This window comes from Crocuta crocuta, unplaced genomic scaffold (genome assembly GCF_008692635.1).
Source record: "Crocuta crocuta isolate KB4526 unplaced genomic scaffold, BGI_CrCroc_1.0 scaffold13, whole genome shotgun sequence".
Classification (NCBI taxonomy): domain Eukaryota; kingdom Metazoa; phylum Chordata; class Mammalia; order Carnivora; family Hyaenidae; genus Crocuta; species Crocuta crocuta.
Window position 1 is genome coordinate 8,311,878 of NW_027530007.1, and position 11,267 is coordinate 8,323,144.

The following is an 11,267-nucleotide window of genomic DNA, read 5'->3' on the forward strand; positions in this document are numbered from 1 at the left end:
AGCGGTAGAGCGTGTCCCCCAAACCCCGTGGAGAAAAGGTCAAACACGGGAAAGTGGAAAACACGTGGCTCCAGCTATGACCACGTGCCACTGCGGACCTTCGCCGGCGGGGGGTGTGCCCGTGATTTCTTCCCGCTGAACTGCCTGACAGCGATGGCAGCTGTCGCTCCTGCATTCCTGTCCCCCACGCACGTAAAAACCTGCTCCACCCTCCGCACCCCCCCTCCCTCTGAGGAAGNTTGCTTCTGTTGTTTCTATCACAGGAACTAGCGTTTTGAATCGGGATCCAATCCAGGCCCACACACTGGTCACTTGTCCTGTGGGGTCTGCGAGTTCTAGAACGCTGACGGGGTGCTGCAGCTGTGCGCCCTGCGGGGGGCCCACCCAGGCCTCTCCCCGGTGCCCTTACACGCCTGGGCGCATTCACGTGCGCCGTTCCCGTGAACTCTCACTTGGGCTGAGGTCACACAGGTGGCCCCTCTGCGGGGCTTTCAGGAAACAGATGTTCAAGACCCTGATCACGCAGCTTGACTGTGTGAGAGCAATCCCGGGAAAGATGACGTCACCTCAGCCCCTGGGGGGGGGCGGGGACAGACAACCAGGGCCCTGGGTGAGGGGGACAGACGACCGGGATCCTGGCCTGGGCGAGGGGAGCTGGAGCGAAATGCCGGCACGGTCTATGAGGGCCTGGACCTCAACCTGCCCAGAGCCCCGCTGTCCTTCCGTGAAGATGGGGTTCAGTCCAAGGCTCCTGGGGAAGAGCCGGCGGGGAGACTGGATTCCAGAGAAGCGTTGACCCGGATTCGGACTCCCTTGCAGAGGAGAGCTGCGCGCTTGCCGCCAGAGGCTGGATCTCATCACCAAACAGCAGGCGAGCGTGGCGGCCGAGGTGGCTGCAGGGAGAGAGGCCAGCAACACGTAGGTCGCGCGCCCCGGGCGCCGAGCGGGGTGGGCGGTGGGGCCCCCGGTGCAGCAGCAGAGGGCACCCAGTCACCCCAGTCATCATGGCTCCTGACACCCGCTGCCTTCGGGGCGTGAGGAAGCGCACTCCGCCCTCCGACGTGGGGAACAGACACACCCCAGCATGGAAACAGAGACAGGTGGTCACAAGGACAAGGGAGCTGGTGGCCTTGAGGCCAGGAGAGGGGGTCACTTTGAGGCAGGGAGGCCCCCTGAGGAGTTACCTCCAGGCTGGGACCTGAGAGAAAACCAACTCGCCTGCCGTGACCAGGAAAGAACATTCTGGGGGTGAGGATGTGCAAAGCCCCAGCAGCACCCAAAAAGAGGGGCCACTCCGTGGGGACAGTGCAGGTACAGCAGCGGGCCTAGGGAGGAACATCAGGACTGGCTTTGCCGTGAACAACCAGCCAGGTGGTGCCACTACCGAGATGAGGGGGCAGGGCAGGCAGGGGCTCAGAGGCCTGCGTGGCCCCCTCACGTGGACGCGCCTGCGGCTGGTGCCCACATGTGAGCCGGGTGGCGTCCCTGCACCTCAGGCCCCACCGGTTTCAGAGCAGTCTTTGAGGGACTCGGGGACACTCAGTGAGCTGCCCAGGGCCACCCTGCTGAGCAGGGATGCAGGGGGACTTCGGCCCCGGCGCTCTGAGCCGGTGTCCGAACGTAGCTGCCCCACTTGCTGCCAGGAAGGGATGAGTGCCGGGCCCCACTGGCCCCAGGAGGGCACAGGGGCTCCTGGCTGCTGGAGGCTGGAGTCCTGGGGGTCCCGGGGCAGACAGCTCACCGAGCAGCCGGGGCGTGAGGCCCGCAGCCCCGGCCCTTGGTGGGACTTGAACATCTGCCCGATTCTGTGGGACACAGCAGGCTGGGTGTCGAGAAATGAGGGCCACACCAGCTACTCAAAACCCACTCCCCAACCGTACACGTGTGGGGTCCTGATCCGTGGTGTCCACACACCCGGTGCTGAGGTCAGTGTCACCCGAGGCTGTCCCCACGCAGCCCCACCGGCCACCCCGTTCATCCCAGCAGCCCTGTGATTACTTCAGAACATCCCTGGGCGGTCGGGTGACAGGGCAGTGCACTGAGCCGGCCACAGCTCCAGGGTGGAAGAGGGAGGCAGCGAGAGGGCTCGGAACCCGGAGTCTCCCAGGGGCTTTTTGGCCACCTGGCTGCTTCCAGTCGGGCAAGTGTGCTGGATCCTTCCCGGATCTGAATGGGCCTGCAGCCCCGACAGGCCAGAACCAGGGGAACCGGCTCCCTGGCTCGGGGAGGGAAGCAGGCACTGGTGCGGCCAGGCGGGTGCTCTAGCGAGTTCTGTGCCTGGCCCAGCAGCCAGAAGCAGACACAGGAGCAGCCCCTCGTGGAGGCCTTCCCCGCCGGCCGGTGTAGACAGATTTCCGCCTTGAAAATGAAGAGACCAGCTGAAGGCATCACGGGGACGGTGGGCGCTGGGGGCTTTCTCTGGGAGCCAGGCTGACGCCGCCTCCCCACCTCCCCTGCCCCCTGCCCGTGCCTCAACAGTGCCGCCATGGGGCGCCTCCAGGCGGTGTCCAGACGCCTGTGCACAGAGCTGGACAACGAGAGAGACCTGCAGTCCAAACTCACGGCCATGCTGCAGGAGAGCGAGTGAGTCGGGAGGGGGGGGGGCGGGCCCTTCCTGCTTGAAGGCAGGACGCAGCCCTTGGAGTCTGCACCCGGCTTTTAAGCTGCCTAGAAGTTGGACGGGTTAAATGAAATCATTGACTCATTGAAAGGATAAGACTTCACGTTTTTTGAAATGTTTCCCACATCCTCCGTGTTTGTTTGCGTTTTTGAGAACTATGACATCTGCTTCTTTTCCTTTCCCCTCTTTCCTGCTTTGTGCTCCCAGAGAACCACCAGCACCGTGCTTAAACAGTGTTTCACAGCCTTTCTAGAAGCATCCCCAGAAAGGACACTGGTGCATTGTCTTAAATATTCAATGGGCCAGAGTTTGGGTTAGGAATCTCAGCACTGCCTCTAGCTGCAGCAAAACAGGGATTTGGGAGGGGGTCAGCTCCCTGGTGTCCCTCGTGCACTGCACCCCCCGCAGCGGCCCCTCCCCCGGACGCTGGCCAGGCGGCCTCTGACTCTCAGAGGGGCAGGACAGGGCTTTGGCGGCGGGCCGCCCACTGCTGGAGGAGCAACAGCTGCCCCCCGCTGCCCCCCCACGGGGACTCAATGGGGGTGGGGGCAGGAATCAGCTCTAACCCAGCCCTCCTCTAAGGAGGCACAGGCCAGCCTGGGATCTCGTGGGGAGACGGGAAGGTGGCCCGGCCCTTGCTTGACAGCTGCCACAAGGCGGGGTCTCACCAGCCAGCGCCCAGCTGGGCAGCGGTCTTTACTGGAGCCGCAAAACCCCTGGTGGCCCCGCCTTGGTCAGATCGCTGTGATCCATTCACTTTAAACAACAACGACTTTAAAATTTTGAAACAAACTTAAGAAGAATTGCAAAAACAGCATAGTCCCTCCGCCCAGGTCCCCCTTGGCCCCAGCCGTCTAGTGACGTCCTTTACAGCAAGAGCGTCCCACTTGGGGGCGCGTGGGGTCGTCCCATCTCCAGCTGGGATGACCCCTCATCCTTCCATGACACCCATGACCTTGACATTTTGAAGATTATGGGCGAGTAAAGGCCCCTTAAGTGGTCTTTGCGTGGTGCTCCCTTGTGACTGTTGGCTAGAACGACCCCCCCGTGATGCCACGTCCTCGACGAAGCGCACGATGGTGACAGGCCCCAGTTCCGCCGGGGGCACTTTGGTGGCTGGGCAGAGGTGATGCCTGCCAGGGTTCTCGACACGGGGTTGCACCTTTTCCTTTGGAAATTAATCGGTAACGTGTGCTGGACGCTCAGAGGCTCTGGGAAGTCCCATCCCTGCCCCCTGTCGGGCACTGGTGTCTGAGTTCACTGACGTTCCGTGCCTGGGCCAGTCACGACGGTGGTGATGGCCCCAGAGACGATCTAAGGCCGCGTTCCTTCCCGGNTCTCCACATCCGTTTCTTTACAGAAGTGGACGCTTCGGTTTCTGTTTTATTCAGCAGCTTGGCCCTCCAGCCCCCCAGTTTGGCGAGCGGGGCCTCCTGCAGGCTGGCTCCTGGGCCTTTTGACAGCTCCCTGTCCCTGTCCCTCTTTGAGGGCTTTCTGGCACCAGGACACGTTCCACGCCCCCGAGTCATCCCCCCGCCCCAGCTCCGGACCCAGCCTGGTTTGTAGCCGTGAGGAACGGTACCTGGAAATCTAGAGCCGGGTGCCGGTGATGCCCGTGGCCGCCAGGCCCTTGCCACTCCCAGGCCCTGGCAGCAGGCAGGGGCAGCAAATCTGCACGTCTCTGTCTCCGTCTTGAAACCAGTTCTGACAGAACTGCAGGCCGGCCCCCCTCCCCCCGAGCCTGCACCCCGTTTCTGCGGCAGTGACCAGCCTGCCTCTCGCCACTGGTTTCCTCAGTGCCCACATGCAGCCGGTCTGCTGACCCTTCAGCGGCCGCCTGGCCGGACCCCAGCGGCCCGCCCGCCTGCCACGGCTCCCGCAGGCCCGGCTGCTGCCAAACTGTCATGGCTTCCTTGTTAAGCCGCTTTACCTAAGTCTGATTTACACATGAGAAAACGTATCGCAAACGTTCCTTGGTTCATCTCCTCAGCCAGTGGTCCCGCCCCAGGCGACCACGACGAGCCCCGTCCCTGTCCATTAAAGGTGCTCAGGGTGGAGAAGCACCTGGCGGCTCAGTCGGTTGAGTGACCGACTTGATCCACAGTGTGGAGCCTGCTCGGGATTCTGTGTCTCCGCCCCTCTCCTGCTCTCAAAAGTAAACATTTAAGAAAATGTTTTAAATGTGCAGAACCTTACCCTGTTTACCCCAAGGGCCTGGTTTCTCTGCTCCACACACGGTTCTCAGTTACATCTGTGTTCTTGTGTGTGCTGGAAGTTGGGGTGCATCCGAGGGTTTTTTTTTTTAATTACCTTACTTTAGAGAGAGAGCGAGCAGGAGAAGGGGGCAGAGGGAGGAGAGGATCTTAGGCTCCATGCTCAGCGCAGAGACCCCCATGGGCCTCGATCCCACAATCCTGAGATGACCTGAGCCAAAGTGAGGAGTTAGACACTCCACCAACTGAGCCACCCAGGCGACCCCACATCCACATTTTTACGTAGCGGGAGCCTGGGCGCATCCGGGGTTTGACACGACATTACTGCCCCTTCCTGGGTGGTCGGGAACCTGTGGCTGGGCTCCGGCTCCAGACCTCCCGGGAGGTTACGGTTGAGATGTCCGTCACGACGTTGTCGTAGGGGCCCCGCCAGCTCCCTCGGAGCCCCAGCGTCCCCTCAGGAGTGACGTACCATCACTTCTGCCACAGTTGGATCGACCCCGAGACGGGGGGGCGGGGGGGTGGCACAGCCTGCTCAGGGGTGTGCGTGCAGGGGGTGGGGTCATGCGCACTCATCTGGGGGCCTGGCCGCCTCCTACCAAGTCTCAGGTAGGCCCTTCCCCAGAACACCAGCTGCTGGCCACGAGAGGCCCCCGGCAGGTGCTGAACCGAGTGCTCCTCGGCCTTGGTGCTTTCGGCTGTAAAATGACGTCATCGTGTGGGCATCACAGTGATGCACGATGAGCTGAGCAACTGTACCCCCTTAGAGAATCCCCGCAGTGACAAGGCCACAGGTGAAGAAGGGAGCCCCGGGTTCAAAGGAAGTGACGGTTCCCAGGAGCACAGATGGCCGTGTCCGCCGCGGTCAGAGATGGCCTAGGTCCTGAGGGGCGCTCAGCGGAGGGGCTGGGCCCGCTCCCTGCCGCTGCCGGAGTTGAGGCCAGTGCAGCCCCGGAGCTGCGGGTCTGGGTTGTGTGGCGCCTGTCGGCATCATCGACAAGTGGGGTCCTAATGTCCTCACGCCCTAGACCCATCCTGGGAAGTCTAGCCACCTGACTCTTCCCGTGGCTCCGCCACCACCTCTGGGCCACCAGCCACACCTCAGCGGCGCCACGGTCTCTGCAGATCTGCGCCCCCACAGGCGGCGCCCCCGGCCCCGCAGCCCTGGGACTCTGCCCCCAGGGGTGATGCGCCTCCAGGCTCTCCTGGTGGTCGCTGCCCACCACGTGCTGGGCAGAAGCTCTGTGACCCAGGGACGCCCAGGCAGCCCCTCCAGGGGCCTCGTGTGCACCGCGCGCGGCCAGGACGCCTGGCTCTGTGGCTCAGAGGCTCAGGTAGTGCCTGGCGCTCACTCAACAAACAGTGGCTGAGGACCCGCTGGGTGCCGCACTCCGTTCTGAGCATTTGGGACTCGGCAGTGACTAGAACAAGTGTCCAGGGCGCCTCTGTCCTCATGATAATGGGGAGCCAACGATCAGCAAAACATGGAGTTCGTGACGGGTGGCTCATGTCACACGGTCCCTGTGTCCCTGGATTCGAGCTTCCGTCTCACCCAGGTCCAGCAGCAAGGCCAGAGGGCAGGGCAGGGCAGGGCAGGCTTTGCTCACACCGCAGGCAGCCACGCCTGGCGCAGGGTGACCGCGGCAGGGGCCCTGCCCGAGAGCCTTCTCTAGCGTTCCCTCCGGCCCTGCGGCAGGCAGCACCCAGGGACCCCACGCCCCAAGGTCGATGCCCACACAGACATCACTGGGCTACAACTAAGGGGCTGGCAGGGCTGCATTCTTTCCTAGAGAGAACCTCTTTCCTGCCTCGTCTGGCCCCCAGACGCGCCCTCCTTCCTGGGCCCGCGCCCTCCCCATCCTCTAGGCTGGCAGCATCTCTGGTTATTCAGAGAAAGTGAGACTTTAGTGAAGCTGCCAGCGTTTTCAGGCCTAGGGAGCCAGTAATCCGTCCGCCATGGCCTGTCTGTGCCCAGGCACCCCCGATCTGCTGCTCGTACGGCAGCAGCCCACCTCCCCTCCGTGCCCGTGCTGCCCCCCAGCCCTGCCCCTCGCTGCAGTGCCCCAGTGCCACGGGAGCCTCTTGCAAAGGCAGCATCTCCCACCCGTGTCCCGGCCTGTTTCAGAGTGCCACACTGGTCCTCAGGCCGGGCGGGGCGGGGGCAGGTGCAGATGGGTGCCCGTGGACACTCAGGAAGTGCAGGTCCGGGTTCAAGTCGGACCTTGGCCTATAGTGCTGTGGGTGAGGGGCAAGCCTTGCTCTCCAGCAACTGCAGGCCCAGAGGGCTTCCAGGAGGAGGAGCCGCCTTCAGTGGTGTTTGTCCAAACTTCATGTCCAGGCCCTCCCAGACGCCCTGGAATGGACGCTCCTTGGAGGCTACGGCCCAGGTCTCCAGGGTCTCTGCCAACATAAACAAAAGTGCTTCTTGTTTGAAGGCGCGCCATGTGGCACATTGAGATCCAGAAGGGACAGCTCGAGGACGTCCACAAGTCCGCCCAAGAGGAGGAGGCGGCCACCAGGAAGGGCCTGTGGGCGCACGCGGCCAAGCAGCTGCACCGGGAGGAGGGGGCCTTGAAGAAGGCGGAGAGGACCCGGCTGCTGCGGGTCAGGTGGGTGGTGGACCCGCTGGGGCGCTGGCCCTTGTCTGTCCCTGGTCCCGCCCGAGCCCCGCCCAGAGTCCCAGCCCGGCGGGTCCTCCCTGCCCCTCCCCCTGCGCACCCCATCCCCTGGACACCCGCAGGGCCCCCGGCGCAGGTGCACGGGTGCTGCCAGACTGGCTCTCGGGGACACCTGTTCCCTCAAGAGCCAGGGCGCCATGTGTCTGTCCCCACCACTGCAGGAAGGCCATGTGCCTCCAGAAGGAGCACGGACTCAGGCACCAGAAGCTGCTGGAAGATGCCAGGAAGAATCACAAGATCGCGGTGAAGTTCCTGAAGGCTTCCCTGGGAAGGTAGCGCTTTCAGACTCTCCCTCCTGATACCCTGGAGGAGAGATACGAGAGATACAAGAGTCCTTTGTTTTGTTTTACAAGCCCCCAGTTTTAGTATTAATTCATTATCTTACTGTCCGAAAATAATAAAGCTGTATTTTTAGTTTTGAGCTGATTTCCTGCTTATTTTCAGAAAAGGACCTGCGGTGAGTGGCCTGGGGCCTCTGGTCCAGAAAAACCTGTGTCAGTGTTTCCTAGTGATTGACGTTCAACATAACACTTCCCGTGCGCCTTTAATGTGGTCACGTTCACGTATTTCCTTGACGGACGTGACCACCATGGGGTTCTGTCACCGCAAGTCAACGTATCCCCCGTGCTTGTGGTTAAGGACGTGCCTTCCTCCAGGATCCGCGAGCAGCAGAGGGAAGAGGAGCTGGCGTCCCGCGAGCACATGAAGAGGCGCATGGACGCCGTGCTGGCCCTGAAGAACAGCATCACTGCCAACAGGGTAGGCGACCTCCTCCACCCTTGCCCTCAGAGCGCGTCGCAATCCAGGAGGGACCGCTCAACGCCCCCCGGGCCCCATGCGACCCTCCAGGAGCCCGCCGGGCAGGCGTGTGTGCTTCCAGCCGGGGGTCCAGCCACACGCCGCTCGGCCTGCCCTGCCCTGTCGTCCTGCCGTCCTGCCCCTTGGGATGGGGCTCCCATGTCCTCAGACTCTCCACTCGGTCTCTCCCTGGGGGTCACGGAGCCTCGCCCGCAGGTCTCTTGCCCCGGGGTCCGTGCTGGCACCAGCCAGGGCCTCACCGGGCAGGAAGAACTCAGCACAGGCCTGGTCCGCGGGAGGAGCCGTGGCAGGGGTCCGGGATCCTGCTGGAGGCAATGACATCTCTCTAGGGCCCAAGGGCATGGCAGTGAGGCCTGGAGAGTGGAGGGGGGAAGAGCATTTGCAAAGGCTCAGAGACAAGAGTGAGCAGGCCTCCTGGAGGAGAGCCCGGGGGGGGGGGGCNATGACGGCCAGCTCAGGTCTCGGGAAGCCCCCGAGGCTTCTGAGGCAGGGTGGGCGGGGCTCTGCACACACGTACTCGGGCATCTCAGAGCTGAGTTCACGTCGCCTGCTCACCAGAAGGCTGTCGTGCATGTGCGTCTGTGTGCACACGCGTGTGCGCGTGCCAATGGTATAACCTCACTCTTCTCTATTCCCAAGGAAACACTCCGGAAATTTCAAGCATGGGGCCATGCCAGGGCAGAGCTGGCTGAACACAAGGCCCAGGCCGAGAAGGAGATGATTCTGGCCCAAGGCGGGGACGCTTTCAAGCACCTTTTCCATCAACGCCGGCGCCAGGAGCTGGAAGCCCAGAAGCGGTGAGTGCGAGGTGGCTTCCCAGGGGAGGTGCCCACCTGGGCCGAGGGAGGCCTGCCCCTCACAGTTGGCCAAGCTGCTTCCCTCCCTGGGCTCGTCCCCCGGATGGGGCCTCCAGCCCTCCCTCCACACCCCACTCCCCACTCCCCAACAGGTGAGGCCTCCCACGGGCCTCGGAGCATAGACCCTTCGGCCCCCATCACCTCTGTGGCCCCCCTCAGGCTCCTGGCCTGGCTTCCTGGTTTCTCCAGAGCTGCCCCAACCCCCGACGCAGCTCACTCTCTGCGTCTCCCTGCTCTCCAGGCCCCTCTATGGGGGGCTGTGGGCAGCCTGAGCTCACCCTTAACGCCCTTGTGGGCTCGGCTTTCTGATTCCTCCAAACAGGCACTCGGTGCTGCCTTCTCAGTGTGTCCTGCACCCTCGTCATTCACCCCGAGACCCCCCTCAGCCCTGCAAGTTCCCAGTACACAGCTCCCCAGGCCTCACTCTGCCCTGCCTCCTGCCCCCACACCCCTCTGTAGGCACTATTAGGGCGTACCCAGGTGCGGTCTCCTGGTCCTCTCCCTGGCGACGGCATCTCTTGCCAGGGAGTCACGGTGCCCTGGCCGTCACCATAGGGGCTCTGCCACCAGCCTGTCCTGCTAGGGGCTCCCAGGGACAGCTCCACCAAGGGCCTTCATTGGGCGCAGGCCCAGCACATAGAAAGAGCCAGCAAGCAGCAGCTGGAATGAGTGAATGAATGAATGAGCAAAGGAATGAACGAGCAAAGGAATGAATGAATGAAGGAAGGAATGAGCGAGCAAGTGAATGGCCTCAAACCCTAGTGAGGCCTTGGTCTGTGCCTTGGTGGGAGCCCAGCTGCCAGCCTGGAAGCCTGAAGCGCGAGACACACCCCACGGGCTCCAGGGCTGGGCAGGAATCTCGAGTTCTGGGTCTCCGGCCTGGCAGCCCTCCTGGGCCTCATCCGTCTGCTCCCTTGGGAGCCAGGGGGTCGGGCCAGACTCAGCTCCTAACAGCCCAGTGGAGGGGCACCTCCTGGGGCAAGGGCCCCCAAAGGCAGCTCGTGGCTCGCCCTCCCTGGGCCCACACGGTGTTTCCCCACAGCACCTTCGAGGAACAGCAGAAGCTCAGGAAGCAGGAGATCGTAGCTCGGATTCTGAAAGAGGAGGTGGAGGAAGCAAACAGGAAGAAGAAACCGTCTTCTCCCACCAAAGCCACGGGCCGGTTGACTCTGAGGGATAAAACGTGGGGCTACGTCTCGGAAGTCTGCGAGGATAGGGACGAGGCGGCCCCTCCCTGTAACCTGCTGGTGAGTCAGAGCCCCTGTCCGGTCACCTGCACGCCTCTGCAGGGGAGCGGGTGGATGATCTGAGGGCCGGGCACACATGTCCAGGGACGTCGTTGGGCCCTGGAGTCACTGTGTGAACCTCTTGGGCTAAGATCCACAGCGGAAACTAAGTGTCCTGCGCCAGAATGTCTTCCGGCTTCCTCCTTGGACGGGGCGGGGGGGGCAGGTGCACATGTTCTGATTTTCCCCATGGCTCCTCTCTGCAGCAGGCGGGCTGGCGGGTCACCTGGCATCCACCTGGGAGCTGTCCATTCCCAGGTGACGGAGCAGGTACAAGGGACTGAGACCCAGGTCTCTGGTGCCTCACCCACAGCACTGCAGGTGCGGAATCCTGAAGCCGCGGCGTCCCCTGCAACGAGATTGGCTCAGGCCACCTTACCTGTGCCTAGACGAGAAGGCAGGCAGTGACCGGAGGCCAGTCCTGGGCCACAGGGGTATCGTGCACATGGCTGTCACCACCCTGACGCCAAATGCTCTCAGCCCCCCAGAGACCAGCCGTTTCTGTGTCCTGCACTCACTCACCCATTTGCGCATCATCCTACTGACGGCCGACTCTAGGCCGGCACCCCCCAACCCCGGGGCTGGTGACCTGTGTACCTGTCCCCCGGGGTGAGGAGGACCCCCTCCTGAGCCCAGTTCACTCCCACTTCTGCCCCCCATGCCCCCCGAAACCTGAAGGTGCAGGTCGCTGGCTTCTGCAGGCCTCTGTGGGGTCTCCCCTCTCTTCCCAGGTGTTTCCAGGGTCTGCTGGCTCCCTAGCCCCGCCCACGCCCCAGCCCCGCCCCCGCAGAGTC

The 11,267-nt window shown here is 63.1% G+C and overlaps 1 protein-coding gene across 1 annotated transcript in view; it reads left to right on the plus strand.

Moving 5' to 3' along the window:
- The window catches only part of CFAP74 (cilia and flagella associated protein 74), a 61,167-nt gene that overhangs the window by 13,857 nt on the left and 36,043 nt on the right, over positions 1-11,267 (plus strand). Inside the window, exons 5-11 of the mRNA XM_077764002.1 lie at positions 820-918; positions 2,479-2,583; positions 7,269-7,442; positions 7,673-7,783; positions 8,168-8,270; positions 8,970-9,127; positions 10,230-10,434. Of these exons, the coding sequence (XP_077620128.1) occupies positions 820-918; positions 2,479-2,583; positions 7,269-7,442; positions 7,673-7,783; positions 8,168-8,270; positions 8,970-9,127; positions 10,230-10,434 (955 nt within the window). The remainder of the gene's footprint in view (positions 1-819; positions 919-2,478; positions 2,584-7,268; positions 7,443-7,672; positions 7,784-8,167; positions 8,271-8,969; positions 9,128-10,229; positions 10,435-11,267) is intronic.